The sequence below is a fragment of the Amphiprion ocellaris genome, chromosome 23 (assembly GCF_022539595.1).
Source record: "Amphiprion ocellaris isolate individual 3 ecotype Okinawa chromosome 23, ASM2253959v1, whole genome shotgun sequence".
NCBI lineage: Eukaryota > Metazoa > Chordata > Actinopteri > Pomacentridae > Amphiprion > Amphiprion ocellaris.
This window is the reverse complement of record NC_072788.1, coordinates 24,894,073-24,910,257: the sequence shown is the minus strand read 5'-3', so window position 1 is coordinate 24,910,257 and position 16,185 is coordinate 24,894,073. Positions and strand designations below refer to the sequence as shown.

Genomic DNA, 16,185 nt, shown 5'->3' with positions numbered 1-16,185 from the left:
GCTAGTGGCTTGCCAAGAGACTCTAGTTGCTAGCCTTGGGGTGCTAGTGGCTTGCCAAGAGACTCTAGTTGTAAGCATATGGATACTAGAGACTAGCCTATGGATGCTAAATGCTAACCTTGAGAAGCTGGAGACAAGCCCACAGACACCAGTTGCTAGCCTAGGGATGCCAGTGGCTTGCGAAGAGACTCTAGTTGTAAGCATATGGATACTCGTGAATCGCCTGTGGATGCTGGTTGCTATCGTTGGGAAACTAGCGATGAGCCTGCAGACACCAGTTGCTAGCGTAGGGATGCAAGTGACTTACCTAGAGACTCTAGCTGCTAGCCTAAGGATAGTAGTGACTAGCCTAGGGATGCTAGTGACTAATCTGCGGATGCTAGTTGCTAACCTTGGGAAGCTAGAGACGAGCCTACAGACACCAGTTGCTAGCCTAGGGATGCTAGTGACTTGCCTAGGGGTGCTTGTTGCTAGCCATGGGATACCAGTGAATAACCTAGTGATGCTAGTAACTCACCCTGGGATACCAGCTTGAGTCTAGAGATGCTAGTGAGTAGTCTCGGGACTCTAGTTGCTAGCAGAAAGACTGTAGCTGCTAGCCTAGGGATGCTAGTGACTCAACCTGGGAATCTCGTTTGAGTCTATAGATGCTAAGAACATAAAAAAGTATGTTCTGAAATATGAATGAAGGTTAACGGCTGCCAAAGCTAAAAACATGGCGACATATTTAAAATTTAAAGGATGGTTAATGGCTACCAAAGCTAATAATACTCTGTAGTTACATAACTTAAAATTATGGAACTTTTTGAGTCATTTTTACACCGACAGCACACACTGGGAAAAAAATAAACGCTTTTAATCAGTGAAATTAATTCACAAGAAGCACATTTTCAGCAAATAAATGGAGCTCACAGGTTATAAACATCACCAGAATGTCTTTATTTCTGCCCTTTAGCGTTAATATATGCTAAATATTCACGTTCTTTAGAAAAAAACAACATTTTCTACCATTTGGCAGAAGTCCAACACCATCCCGACTTCCACAGAATGCTACCCAGCAGTTTAGCTCATCAACCATCAGGATTCATGGATATTTCTGAACATTCCTCCTCATTGTTGACTCCAAAGGTTCCAGTCGTGGTTTGTTTCTTGTCCGACACTTTCAGGAGGTTTGGTACCTTCAGTGACCTCCACGTTGACGTCGATGGTCCTTTGACCAAACAGCAGCAACTTTTTTAGGTCTTTAAAGTCACAAGAACCAAAGTGTTAATCGCTGTCGCTGTCACTTTCCTCCTCCTCGTCTTCCTCCTCATCCTCCTCCTTCTTCTCAGGTTCCTCCACCAGTCCGGCGAAGAAGTCGTTGTCTCCGAGCGCCTTCTTGGTGAGCGACTTCATCCGGCCGTCCTTCCTCTTCCTCTTGCGGTACTCCTGGACTTTGGCGTCGGGTAAACTGGAGATGTCCCAGAACTTGACCAGCTGGTCGTGTCCACAGCTGACCAGGAAGCGTGAGTCTCTGGACTTGGCCAGCTCCTCGATGGGTTCGCCGACGTGCTGGCCGATGCAGCCGATGACCCGGTTGGGAAGCAGGTTGATGGCGCTGATGGAGGACGGACAGAACACATTAATAAACCTGGACAAAGACTGAACCATGGTTCTACCTAAATTTGAAGGTCGTCTCCAATAAAGTCACAACAAGTCACATTTCAACGTGAAACAACCACAAACCTTTATTTTTATAAACCATGAAGAAAACTAAAGGACAGTGTTAGTGTTTTATAACTGGAGATGATTAATACATTTATCATTTTTAAAGGAAAATCCACGTCCATGTGTTTACCTAAAATACATATTTTAGAATTCTAATTAGTATAATTAAATATTTGTTACACTTTCATAATTTCTTTGTATTTTTTTCAGCAGTTTGTTTTATTTTTTATATTTAATTTAAAATGTAATTTAACCTATTTATGCTACACGACCTCTATTATTATTATTATTATTATTATTATTATTATTAGTATTATTATTATTATTATTATTATTATTATTATTATTATTATTATTATTATTATTATTATTTTAATCAAATAAGTTTTATTTATTGGTTGATTTGTGCTATATAAAATGTGGATGCATCTGTTTGTTTAAAAAGGATATTTCAAATTTTATTTTTTGAGCAGAGATTTATTTATTTGTTCATTTATTGAGGAATCTGATTTCATATGGTTGCCTAAAATGCATATTTTATCTTTTTAAAAATATTTATATTTCACTTTCATTATTTTGTAGTATTTTTTTCAGCAGTTTATTTTTTACATTTAATTTAAAAAGTAATTTTCTGTGATTTTTAAAAATGCATATTTTACAAAAATATTTGAGTTACACTTCCCCTATTAATATTATTTTAATCAAATAAGTTTTTTTATTAGTTTATTAATACTATATAAAATATTTTTAAAGCAGAGTTTTATTAATTTATTTGATTTAATGTGATTGTTATGCCTATTTTATTAAAAAGATATTTACATTACAGTTCTCCTACTATTATTATTAACAGATACTTTTTTGTATTTGTTTTCTTATGCTACATATATTTAGACTTATATTTAATTTTTCTTTATTTGTTTATCAATGCCACATATATATTTAGACCTATATTAATATATGAACACAGCTGTGGGATCCTGGTGGAGGCAGTGACTGATATACAGTCTACAGACTGACCGGATGTATCCGTCCATGGAGGCAGTGACTGATATACAGTCTACAGACTGACTGGATGTATCCGTCCATGGAGGCAGTGACTGATATACAGTCTACAGACTGACTGGATGTATCCGTCCATGGAGGCAGTGACTGATATACAGTCTATAGACTGACCGGATGTATCCGTCCATGGAGGCAGTGACTGATATACAGTCTATAGACTAACTGGATGTATCCGTCCATGGAGGCAGTGACTGATATACAGTCTATAGACTGACCGGATGTATCCGTCCATGGAGGCGGTCACCATGATGCTGTCGGTGACGGTGACGATGCAGTCCACAGACTCGGCTTTGATGGCGAAGCGGTCACTGGTGGCCCCGAAGCCGTTCCAGTTGAAGATGTAGACGGTTCCCTCGCTGGAGCCGCAGACCACCTTCTTCCCTCGCTTCATGATGGCCACCGAGGTCAGGTCTCCACTCTGGTACTCCGACAGCAGCTCAAAGCGACGCCGCTTGATGTTGAAGACGCCCATCGTCCCGTCACCGCTGGAAAGACCACAGAGAAGGTACGAATGACAGAGAAATTATATTTAACATCAACAGAACGGTGCTAAACTTTAGACAAACAAACGTTTGTGTCACTTTAGTTGAAGCCACTTTGTCATTTTTATCCAACAGAATATATTTCTGAACAGCAAATTCCATGAGGATGGATGACGTCATCATCTAATGTGTCCTCAGTGCACGTCTGAATAAAACCGAGAGGAAAAATAAAGGAAAAATGTTTATTTTTAATCAGACAATTTAATTTAATTAACTAATACATTATTGATAATATTTAATTCATAAAAAATAACAATAATAAATGTATTAATTTTATAAATTGATACATTAAGGAAAAATATTTATTTTTCAATCAGAGAATTTAATTAAATGTATTAATAAATTAATACATTTTAAATGTACTAAAAATAATAAATATTAATTTTTATTAATTATTAAAATAATTAAATAATTATTAAATCATTATGATTTAAATAATTAAATAATAAATATTACTAGTATTTAACTTTATTTATTAATTAACTTCATTTTTAAGTAATAAATAATTAATAAAATTAATTTATATATAATTATAAAAATCATAATTGGTTTATTTATTTATAAATGTTTAACTTATTAAAATGTATTAATTTTTTATAAATTATTATTTAAATAATAATAATTATTAAAATAACTTTTCTTAATTTAATTTCATTTATTAATCAATTAATAATGAATAATGAATAATATGTAATTTATAAATAATAATAATAATGATAATAAGAAGAAATGTATTGTTTTTATTATTAATACATGCTTAATTTATCAAAAATATGTATATTTTTTTGTATTATTAAAATAATAATTCTAATAAGAATTGATTGTTATTAATTAATTATTAATTAACTTTTATTAATTAATTTATTAATAGAGTTTTTTTCTATTAAAAGTAAAGTCTACTTCCAAATGTTTATTTAAAATGTAAAGCAGTTAATTGAAATTAAATGTGTCACTGTAGTGAGGATGCATGACATCATCTAATCTGTCCTCGATGCAACAGCAAGGAAGGAGCATTTATAATTATAGTTAATAATTAATAATAGCAACATACTACAGGGCACAGGTGTTTCACAGGAGCAGCGGAATACAAGTTATAAAATCCCAAAGTTTTGAAGGAGCGAAAAAAAATTATTTGTCACTTTAAAGGATTTGTTCACCACTTTATTTTCAGCATTTTAAAATGATGTTTTTAGAAAGAACACTGACGTTGCAAAGAAATGCGTTTCTGTTCAGAGAAATGAAGTTCATGGGTTCATTTCGGTTCATTTTTCTTCCACATCTGTCCACTTCTCAGGAAGTGTGTTTGAGGATTGTTTGTTAGATTTTGTTGGAGAAGAATCTGGAAAAACTCGACATGATGGTGAGAATATTCTGATAAACCAGATTATTGCTACCTGGCTGTGAGGAGGATCCTCTTGGCCTGGTCCACGGCGATGTCACTGATGTAGTCCTCATGGTGCTTCAGGTCCATGATGGACGTCCCCTTCCTCATGTCCCACACCTCCAGAGACACAAACCATCAAAATACCACTCAGGACTGGTAGGAAACCAGTTTGGAAGATCAGATTATCAACTGGAACCATCTAAGATCAGAACTCCACCAGCTGGGAGCAGAAGAACATCATCATCATCTAATCCATTAACAGACCAACCTGGACCACAAACAAACCACTGGGAATCATTTTTATTCCACTAAAACCCACATTAGAGCATCAAATCCAACATTAATCCATTCAAAGACCACTGCTGAACACCAAAACACCATTCTGGATGCTAATCAACCACCTTAAGCCATTAAAACTTAGCATCAGTTGATCTGTCAGAGTTTAGATCATTTGAGAACCAGTTTGGACATTAAGAGTCTGGTCTTAATCCACTGAAAGACCTTTTTTAAAAAAACATTTTGGCTCATTTCAGACCACTAGCAAACATTCAAAACGCTGTGTATGGAATTCTAAACCACCAAAACACAATCTGAACTCATTTAACGTCCATTTTAACCATCAAAGACCATTTAGGACATTATGAAACCATTGAAATTCATCAGCTTATGTCATTTATTTTTTGTTCACAAACCACTATATTGTCAATTCTGGGTCATTACACCATTTTAAACTTTCTAAGTCTTGACTTGAAACACAGCGAGACCAGTTTAAAACATCAACAGATAATTCTGGACAACTTTCAGACCACCACAACACAATCTTGACCAGAAGAACGTCCATTCAGGACACGAAGACACCATCTTAAGGGAATAATTTCACACCATTGTTGGACCTCAACCCAACTTACGTCTTGAAAGTCTTGTCTAAAACCATTAGAAACCAGCTGAGACCATTTTGGACTTCAGGAAAGTAGTTTAGACCAACAGTTTACACCACTATGGACATCTTAGATCACCAGAGGTTTGTCCTAAACCACCAAGATCATTTTTAACCATTAATAGCTCATTTTAATCCGCTGATGAACCATCTATGACCATAAAAACCTGATTAAACCATTAAAGAATGACAGTGGACCACTAGAAGTCCAGCTTAGACCAGTACAGGACCAGTCTGGGTGGACCATGCTGGACCTCCAGCAGTAGCAGGTGTTTTATCAGGACCCAGACCAGCTGTGGTTCCACATCTGGACCCCGGGTCTGACACCTTCAGGGTCTGACACCTTCAGGGTCTGACACCTTCAGGGTCTGACACCTTCAGGGTCTGACACCTTCAGGGTCTGATACCTTCAGGGTTCCTCCGTCGTCTCCGGTCGCCACGATGTTCTCGTCCACCAGCAGCAGGCTGTTGATCGGGGCTCCGTGGGCCCCCCGGATCCGTGTCACCAGCTGTCCCCGCTCCACGTCCAGCAGGTGGACCGCCTTGTCCCGGGACACGCTGAACAGCTTCCGGCCGTCCTCGGAGAAGCGCACCTGGCGGCAGGACTTCAGGTGGTGTCCGGACGACCACAGCTCCCGGTTCTCTCCCTCCGTGCACGAATAGGAGAAGGCGTACACGTCCCCGTCCACGTCCCCGCACACTAGCAGGTCCCGGGTGGGGTGCAGCGCCACCGTGTTGGCGGCCGCCTCCAGCCGGATGTCCTCCGGCGTGTCCCGAACCTTCGGCCCGGGCGGCTCGGCTCCGTCCGAGTCCTCGTCCGAGTCCCGGTCTGGTTCTGGAGCCGCTGGTTCCGGTTTGTTGTTTTCCTCCGTGGAAGAGACTTCAACGTGTTCCGTGGGCGCCGCCATGTTGTTTTCCCTCCTCTCTTTTTCTACGCTGAAATATGACGTAGAAGAAAACAGACCGCAGCGCCCCCTACTGGAGGATTGAACAACATAAATAAATACAATTAGTATCTACTTTAATTGATAAACATAATAATAATAATAATAATAATAATAATAATAATAATAATAATAATAATAATAATAATAATAATAATAATAATAATAATAATGATGATGATGATGATGAAATAATATCTACATTAATTTAGAAGAAAATAAAATAATAATCATACTGCTATATATAAAGCACAAATATTTTAAAATAATAATATTCTGTTAAAAGAAAAAATCCTACTTAATTAAATATCATTAATTATGGTTAATATTTCAAAATTAAAAATATTTATTCTTTACACCCTGTAAGTAGTACTATTACTGCTCTACTATTACTTTATTTTATTTTATTACATTTTTTAACTGTCCTACTGGATAGTTAAATGAAATTAATGAATTAATATTCTTAATAGTAATAATAACCACAACAAGAGGAAAAACATTATTATTATAAATATAATAAACAATAATAATAATGATGCTAACATATCTGAGGTACAAATATTTTAATGAAAATGCTCTGTTACATAAAAAAAACTACTTAATTAATTTTCATTATTGTAATTAATATATAAAAAATAAAAATATGTATTCTGTATACCCTGTAAGTTCTATATTATGCCATATAGATTCATTAGATTATTTATGCATCAAATCTTCAGCAGAATTTTACTGCTGCAGCTCCAGGTAGAATTAATTTGAACTGCTTCATATCCAGTCATCTTATCTGAGTAACACGACCACAAAGAGACGCAAAATGACTACAAAGACGTAAAATGACAAGAAAGAGACGTAACATGGAGGTTCCCATTGGACGGCTGGCCAGCCAATCTGGAAACAACATGTGGAAAGTGTTTGTATCGAGTGTAAACCTGATTCCATTCAGAAAATGTAGGAAGTTAGAGCTGCTTGGTAGAATGAGTACATGTAGGCTCGGTAGTATGAAAGTTAACACGTTTATTGAATAGTTGCCCTCCATTTCTGGGAGTTTTAAAGCTGGGAGTTTGTCTTCCAGATGTTACAAAGGAGGGAAAATACCAGCTGAAAGTGCAGAACTGAACACTACTGAACATCCGAATGAAAACTTCAGGAATCCTTGCATTAAAAATGGATCAGTCACCTGTAATCATCGTCCAATAAGAGGCTTCGGTGAAATCCCAACAGCATGTCAACAAGTTCACCAACCCAACAGCAGTTTATGATTAAAGAGACCTGATTTCTAACATTTATAAAGAAACACGCCACACAAAATCAGCTTTAAGTTATTTATTTTCTGAGGCAGCAGCTCTGAAACACTGATGTTAACGTTGTTGTGAACAAGAACCAGAGCAGAATGCAAAAGACCAAACAAGATGGAAATAGTTCATGTGACAAAGTTCAAAATGATGACATTTTTTGATCTTCATGGTGTCTCAGATTGTTTAACCGTAAGAGTGTTTGATATTACAAAATAAGAACTGACCATAGTTTATAAAATAAAATAAATTCACATTGTGGCAGTAGCTTAGATTGACTATTTACTGACCACTAACATCATGGCCAGAAGATGAGTGTACATAATGCTTTCATGCAAGTGATAGCTGTTCTGTGTATGGCTTCATCTTGTGAGCACCCTTAGAGTTAGAGGATACATCAGCAGGAACAAATCAACAGGGTCAGCTTTAGTTTGTTTCATGCAGTCTGCTGCAGTTCCTCCATAGGTCATAAAATCTGGTTTATTGGATGTGGCTGCTCATCGGGGTATTTTAAAAACCCTGTTCCTACTTTGCGTATTTTAAAGGGTAGTTATTGCATTGGTCTGGACTTATCAGGTGAACATCTTCATCATCCTCCAGATTGGTCACCTCTGCTTCATCATTCAGGAGTGTAGCAGATAAATGGCCTGTTTCACCTCAGTACTGCTACTCTATCTGAGGGTCACTATCAGTCAACTTTAACTGCATCTTTTTATACTGTAGGAATGACTGTGATGTAGCACATATCAGTTTGGGGCTTTTTTAAGTCTAGAAGATTCAAAACCTGTTATGATTTTTAGCCGTGTAGAAAAAAAAAAACATTAGATGAAGAGGATAAACAGCCAAAACCTTTGACACACAGCACAACACTATGACTATGGATTATGTTAGCAGCAACAAATGTTGCCGTACTTACGTTTACTCTTCATATGATCAAAAGATGCATGCAGGCATAAAATTCTCATCATATATCAGTAGTAGACCCTTTTAGAAATGTACAAAATATATAAGTTATATTGGTTAATTAAGGTATTTAAATAAATTCTTCTTGTACAAGTTTGAGACAGACATCTCCTTCCATCGGCGCAGGCAGGAAGTAAAGAGGCCTAGTCATGTGACCATCCACACTAATCACATGACATTGATGCAATTTAGAGGAGACAACCTGTTCTTTGATTTTAAAACTTTCATTAGCTGTCCAAAGCCAAAACAACGCTTTTAGAGAATAAAAATTAAAAGAAAAATGAGCGGCAACAATTGCTGCCAGTGGGATTAAACGGGTTAAGTGAAGGGGTCCAGTAGGAGAGTATCCGGTGGGGGGAGCTGGGTGTAAGCCAGACAAGGGAGAGGTAGTGGAGGCTGTCTGGGAGGTCACAGCGTGAGGCTGGCGGTGGCGGAGGAGTGGCTGACAACCAGAGCTGGAGAGGCTGGGTGGAGGATCAAGGGCTGGGTTCTGAGGTGGCATGGCGGCTTCGGAAGGGCGGGGAAAACGGTGAACCGACCTGACGAGAGAGGAGTCCAGAGAGGCAGAAGAAGTCCAGGGTGGTAAGTGCTCTCAGAGGGATTTGTGATAGGTTGGAGCAGGGATTTCGGGGTTGCATGAGCAGGCAGGAGTCCGGCTAGGAAGAAGCAAACACAGGACTACTGAGAGCAAGAGACAACAGAGCTAGACACAACGGTGAGCAGCACTGACTGGAGAACGTTCACGGTCCGGCGACAAGTGGTGAGTGGTGTCAGGTCTTATGGAGGAGTTGGAGTGGTTGATTGGATCACTCCCACCTGCCCATGCACTGCTCTGCTGCTGATGATTGTCCACACCTGCTGCCAAGCCTCTGAGAGAGGAGAAAGGCCGGAGGAGGGGAGAGGACTGCCACTAACTAGATCCTGGGGCTGCAGGAGTGACAGTGACAGGTTCATTCTGTTCTGTTCACATTTCAGTTTGTTCTTCTGCTGGTGGGTTCATCAAAGGTGCAGAAGCTGTGGTTGGTTCTGCTGACTCAGAAAGTGTCGACATTGTTGTAGGTTTTGCTTCATTAGGAGGAACTGAGAGGTTTGGATTCTGCCTCATACATCCTCTATAGATCCGAAACCCAATAAAAGCCAAAACAGCAAGAACTATTGAAGTATCTGATCTGATATGAGTTCTGATAGTTGTTGACCATAAAGTGAACCTTTAACTAACAGGAGGTAGTGAGTATTGAGGAATGTCTTTTCGGCTCCAGAAATCCTATGTTATGTTGACCTTGGAGTCCACTGTTAACCTATTGCTGATTTGTAATCCTTAGGAATGCACAGAAGGGGAGTCTTGTCTGAGGAGTTATCATTCTTTAGTGGGGATGTAAACCAGATGCTGTAATTCTATACGTTTTCAGAAGGTATAAAAACTGACCGTTGGTCTTTGTTCGAGGAGGATCATTGGGCGACATCCTTCCAGACAACTTCTGTCTGTATGATACTGTTCTTTCTTTTAATAAAGTTCTTATTAAGAAAGTCAGTGTCAACGGGCGTTTCTTCTCCACCTGCACATCACGGACATCAGAGAAACAACGACACTATCACACTCCCTATTGGTCCTACAATGAGTCCAACCATGTCTCCTCCATCCTTGTTTCCTCCATCCTTGTCTCTTCCATCTCCAATGATTTCAACCTTGTCTCCTACAGACAGAAATATCAGAGACATCAGGTGATTGAACATCAGTCAGATCAGCTGTTTTCTCCAAAGTCTCATCAGCAACATCTTTATAAACCACAAACATCTGATCTGAGACCAAGCAGCTTCATCAGAGACACAAACTGAACTCTGAACACAAACTCACCTGGTGGATGAACTTCTAGGATGATGCTGCAGATGAGTTCATTCTTTGTTCCCTGAAAAACCCGACACTCGTATTCTCCATTGTCCTCCATCGTCACATTCATCAGAATCAGAGAAACATTTCCGTCCTTCATCTCTTTGTCCTGCACATCCACCCGGTTCTTATAAGATGGATCCTGGTCATGTTGATTGAAGCGTTTATTTCGGAACACAAAAACAAATTTTGGATTCTGAGGAGATCTTCTGCACTCTAAACCTGTGAAGGGTTTGTAGTTGTCGGGAACTTGACATGGCAGAGTGACATTCTCTCCAACATAAGTCGTCATGTTTGTCAGAGCTGAAGAAGAAACAGCAGAGAAGTTAAAGTTGATCCAGATGAGAAGAGTTTAACCACTGAACTCCTCCATGAACTCTGAGCTGCTGCTTCTGTTTCTGTCTGGACTTACAGGACATTAAAGGTGAAAATGTTTTTCCCATTAAAACCTCCATGTCTGATCTTCCTGCCATTACAGCATTAAATCATTAGTCTTTAATTCTGGAGCTTTGGCTAAATGTAAATATGTTAAATGTCGCCTTGTATTTCTATTGTTCCTCATGAATCCAACACATCATTTTTAACCTTCAGAAATAAATCTGGTGGTGCTGGCAGGGGAACGTTCTGACAAAGATAAAGCAGCTAACGTTTGTTTGAGTCTGCTCTGAAGGCTGTTAGCTCGTCAAACTCTCAGAGTTAGAGGTTCTGTTTCTGTTTTTGGGCCATTTTTCTACTCAACTTTTTTTTAGGTTTTCTTCTAATTTTATCCTCTAAATGTTGTCTCTTTTTTAGAGTTAGAGTGATTGTACTTCATTAAATGTCTCCTTAGAAAAGCCTTAAATGCTTCCCACCTGGTCCTGGCACAAGTTTGTGTTGTATTCATTTTAAAGAACTCATCTATGTTTTCAAATAGTCTATAAAGTCCTGGTTCTGTAGTTACATGAGCTGAACGTCTTTCACCAACTTAGTCTCCTCATACACAACACAACACGGTGCTACCATAGAAACAGTTTGTATTTTGGAGTATAAACCCACAGATGCTAAGAAGCAATCGATACGTGAGTATGTCGTATGTGTTTTCTGTCATTCACCCTACCTGACTTTGAATCATAGAAAACTTTGTGGCTTGAAACAAACACAGTAGAAGTTATTACATCACTTAAACCAGTGGTTTAGGGCCCCTTCAGAGGACAAAGAACTTCCACACCCTCACAATGACTTTGTGTTTTATTCTATCTAATTTCACTTCCATGGAGACGGCTTTCCTTTTCTTCCAAGCATCAGAAGAGTCTGACTGAGCCATAATGAAGGACAAAAAGTTAGTGAATGTAGCACAATCCAAGGTGGAGTACAACCAGAGAATGGAAACAAAGCCGTCTGATAGCTGATCTGTATGTTGCAATGCATGAATAAATGATAAACTGAGGCATAATATTGTTAAAACTGAACTTGCTTTTTTTTTTTTTTTTTTTAAAGAAATTTCAGGTTGTTCATGATATTTTGTAAAGAGAACATTCATTAAGTGTGAACATTGTCAGAATGTACTTTTTTGCAATAAAACAAAGGGAAAAAGTTGGAGTTGTGGTCATTTATTTTGCTGGTGCGGATCACTGGAGATCAGACTGGGCTTTATGTGGCCCCTGAACTACAAGGCAATAACAAGGTGGAATCACTATATATATATATATATATATATATATATATATTTATATATATATATATATATATATATATACACACAGCTTTTTTTTATATTAAAACGTGAATGTGCAGCGCATTTTTATTTTATCTGATTCCATTGTGTTGTTTTCAGAGGAGTCAAACTCATTTTAGTTCAAGTTCCACATTCAGCCCAATTTGATCTCCAGTTGACCGGACCAGTAAAATCACAGAATAGTAACCTATAAATAACCACAACTCCAAATCACATTTAACGAACTATCTCTTTACAAAACATTATGATCCCGCGGGCCGTAATGGATCCTCTGGAGGGCCGGTTCTGGCCTGTGGGCTGCATGTTAGAAAACCCCGGTAAAAACAATCAGAGTAGATGAGCCGAGGTGGTGATGATATCAAGTATGCCGGTGTTCCAATTGCACATTAACGATGCAAGTACGGACTCGTGTTCTAGAGAGTTCCAACAACAACCTCCTGAATATTAGATCTGAATGTATGAACATGTTTAACTCACCTGTACAGGTGTAGACCAGGAGGTAGACGGTCAGACAGAACGACATACATGTTCCAGCCTTCATTTTACCGTCTGCTTCTTCCTCTTCCTCTGATCAACCCTTAGACCGGGAACTATATCCAATTAAAAAAAAGTTGAATCGTCAAACACGAGTTAAAGTCATTTTCTGCTGATCTTTACACCGGAGCTACGAGGTGTGGCTGTGTAGAGAAGCTGGAGAAAAACGGAGTTATTTCCGTATTTCTTTGGAAATGGCGCACATGACTTTTGTCTGTGATGTGTCCAAGAGCTGAAAAGTTAAAGTAATTATCTAACTTTTTAGATTTCGAAGACACACCGAGGCTGATACCTCCTCCTGTGATTAGTTACATGAGATGTGTTGATTGTTGACGACTGACTGAAAAACCAAAAGCTGCTGATTTTTATCGTTGTCCAACATGTTGGAGCCCGTTAGTCTCTACAGCTGCTTCAAGGTGAAATAAACAGGTCAAAGTGAGCGTTATAAAGCATGAAACAGACTCAGAACAACATGAATAAACGTTAGTACTGGAGCTAGGTTGTCTGTTTCAGCAGCTCTGAGAAAAGACCAAGTTTCTAAAATCTTTACAAAACAACTTCCTGAATATTAGATCTGAACATGTGAACATGTTTAACTCACCTGTACAGGTACAGACCAGGAAACAGACCAAACGGCAGAATAACGCAAAGATTACAGCAGCCATTTTACCGTGTTCTTCTTTTAATCCAACACTTAGACTGGTACAAATATCCAACAACAGCCACAGTTTAACCAGTAAACACTAACGAAAAGTCGTTTACTGATGATTCCGCTGAAACTGTGACATGTGGCTGTTCAGAGAAATAGTTTCTGTGTTTCTGTCTGAAGGTGGAGCTTGTAGCTGTAGACATGAAACCTTCCTGAGGTCTGATTCTTCCTGTTTAACAGCCAGACTGTTCATGATCTCCTCTTGTATATAATCTTCTACATATTTATAAGAAGAAAAAATCATCTGTATATAATGTTTTTTTTCCTGCAATTTTTGCACTGTTTCTTTTTCTTATCTATTCCTGCACTGCCTTTATACTTTTTCTTTGGAGCTGCTGTAACGTTGAACTTTCCCCACTGTGGGATCAATAAAGTTTATCCTTATCCTTATCCTTATCCTTATCCTTATCCTTATCCTTATCTCTGCAGCAGCTCAATGTGTGATCAAAGAATCATGATGAACTATGAAGGTCTGATATGTTTCTGTTTGTTCTCCTGGTGTTATGGATTCCCAGTGAGGATCAGATGCATGAGAAGGTAAAAGGTATAAAGCTTTTATTTACACCACAACGTATAACAAGAAAACAATTATCAAAGATGGACTACAAAAGGAAGTGACTAAAGATCACAACTAAACTGCAAAAGGTGGCCAGGGGAACAGAAATCCTCTAGTGAGCTGGTGGGTAAATAACACTAGAGCCGGACACTATAAACACAACTGCACAAACCCACGGAAAGTAATACCCAACAGGAAAGTACTACAAGAAAGCACACTAAATCAATAAGAACTATACAGACCTATGAATCGCTAAAGCACAACACAACAATAACCCAATAGAGTATCTCTAATGACTACCAGTCTGGCTCAGGGCTATCAGGAACTTAGCGGACTTGGATACAGAGCAGGGGTAAAAGGCTGAAACTAGGGGTCCTTGGTATTTGGCGTTGGCTTGGCAGGAGTTGAAACCAGGAGGTAGGGGGGATGATCCAGAGACGGAGGTGAGTGGACAGTGGATCCAGAATTCCAAAGGGCAACTGATGGCAGACGGTTCCAGGGGGGAGGCATGAGCAGGAAAGAGTCCAGACTGGGAAGGAGCACAAATAGGAATTAACCAAGACTGATCAACTATACATCAAAAACTCCACCTGAACCAGTTCTGCTGTAGCTTTGAAAGACAGTGGAACAGTCCTGAACCCCAGCGCCCATCAGCTCCACCTCATGAGGAACCTGGACCCCTCCACAACATCTCACCTCAGACCCCGTCCTCCACCACAGAGACTCTTCTCATATCCTGGACAGAGACATCAACAGACTCTTCTAGAGACAGAACCCTCACAAAGCAGCCAGATTCTGTCTCCATCCACCTTGAAGAACTGTTCTGACCAGCTGTCTTCAGTGTTTATGGATATTTTCAGCTTGTCAAGACCTCCACCATCAACCCTCCCAAAGAACCCAAGGACCACTGGACTGGACGACTACAGACCTGCTAACCTCTGTGGTGATGAAGTCATTTGTTTTATCCCGTCTCAGATCCATCACCAACCCACTCCTGGACCCTGCAGTTCCCTACAGAGACAACAGGTCTGTAGACGATGCTGTCAACGTAGATCTGAACTCCATCCTCCAGCATCTGGACTCTGCAGAAACCTACACCAGGATCCTTTCTGTGGATTTCAGCTCTGCTTTAATACAATCCTCCCAACTCTGCTGCAGGACAAGCTCTGCCAGCTGCAGGTGGATCTCTGACTTCCTGTCTGACAGGAAGTAGCAGGTGAAGCTGGGAAACATGTTTCTGACTCTTTCTGATCTCCACAAGGCTGCGTCCTTTCACCTCAGCTCTACTTCCTGTCCACCAACAGGTCCACCTCCCGTCACCAGTGTGTGGAACGTTCTTCACTCTCCTGCTAGGTTCTACCTATCATGGGTTAGTTTGTATTTTGTCCTCTGTGTCATTATTCTGCCCACCCGCTTGAGGACTCTAGCATTCTGCTTTGCGTATTGTTTTAACCAGAGATGACTTTTTGCTGCTTCCGGTTGTAGTTCTTGACCCCTAGTTATAATTGTTGACCACTTAGTTGTAGTTCTTGACCTCTAATTGTAGTTCTTGACCCCTAGTTGTCGTTCTTGATCTTTAGCTGTAGTTTTACAGGTTTAATTTTACACTTTTAGTGTTAGTTCCTGGTTACCTTTTTGAGTAGTTCTTCCTGTACTGATCCTGTTTCGTAAAAATAAAAGCTTTATTTGATTCCGAGTTCTGTTGTGTCTCTTGCCCAGCACTTGAGCCTTTGAAATCTTTTACAGTTATGCACTTAAACACAAAGTCAGTATGTGAAAACCTGCTTGTGATATAACTGTCTCTGATTCTGACTGAATGAGCCAATTGATTGTTGCCTGTAGTGATTTTTATAGACCGTCGTTTAAAGACCTAAAGAATAACAGAAAAATCCTGCCGTCCTCAGAGACCCTCTCACTGTTTGTCATTAATTGTAATTAATAAGTAAAAAGTAA

General features: G+C 39.2%; 2 protein-coding genes across 2 annotated transcripts; both read right to left on the bottom strand.

The window, feature by feature from the left end:
- Positions 1 to 832: 832 nt before the first annotated feature.
- On the bottom strand, positions 833 to 6,545 carry wdr55 (WD repeat domain 55). The gene is made up of 4 exons (XM_055007639.1): positions 6,040 to 6,545; positions 4,706 to 4,812; positions 2,985 to 3,254; positions 833 to 1,597 (listed from the first exon to the last, which is right to left on the bottom strand). Exons 1-4 carry the CDS (start codon positions 6,538 to 6,540, stop codon positions 1,267 to 1,269), a joined length of 1,209 nt encoding a protein of 402 aa, XP_054863614.1. The 5' UTR covers positions 6,541 to 6,545; the 3' UTR covers positions 833 to 1,266.
- A 1,339-nt stretch (positions 6,546 to 7,884) lies between these two features.
- LOC129348077 (ICOS ligand-like) lies at positions 7,885 to 13,976 on the bottom strand. Its single transcript, XM_055007461.1, has 4 exons — positions 13,569 to 13,976; positions 12,911 to 13,023; positions 10,687 to 11,022; positions 7,885 to 10,525 (listed from the first exon to the last, which is right to left on the bottom strand). Exons 2-4 carry the CDS (start codon positions 12,972 to 12,974, stop codon positions 10,404 to 10,406), a joined length of 522 nt encoding a protein of 173 aa, XP_054863436.1. The 5' UTR covers positions 12,975 to 13,023; positions 13,569 to 13,976; the 3' UTR covers positions 7,885 to 10,403.
- Positions 13,977 to 16,185: the final 2,209 nt, after the last annotated feature.

Excerpts from the sequence above, each read along its gene's own strand:
- LOC129348077 (XM_055007461.1), bottom strand. The coding sequence starts at position 12,974 with ATGAAGGCTGGAACATGTATGTCGTTCTGTCTGACCGTCTACCTCCTG. Across the intron at positions 11,023-12,910 it reads CCTGGTCTACACCTGTACAG|CTCTGACAAACATGACGACT; the intron begins GTGAGTTAAACA and ends TTTCTTCTTCAG. Across the intron at positions 10,526-10,686 it reads CCTAGAAGTTCATCCACCAG|GAGACAAGGTTGAAATCATT; the intron begins GTGAGTTTGTGT and ends TTCTGTCTGTAG.
- wdr55 (XM_055007639.1), bottom strand. The coding sequence starts at position 6,540 with ATGGCGGCGCCCACGGAACACGTTGAAGTCTCTTCCACGGAGGAAAAC. Across the intron at positions 4,813-6,039 it reads ACGACGGAGGAACCCTGAAG|GTGTGGGACATGAGGAAGGG; the intron begins GTATCAGACCCT and ends GTGTCTCTGGAG. Across the intron at positions 1,598-2,984 it reads TCCATGGACGGATACATCCG|CGCCATCAACCTGCTTCCCA; the intron begins GTCAGTCTATAG and ends GTCCTCCATCAG.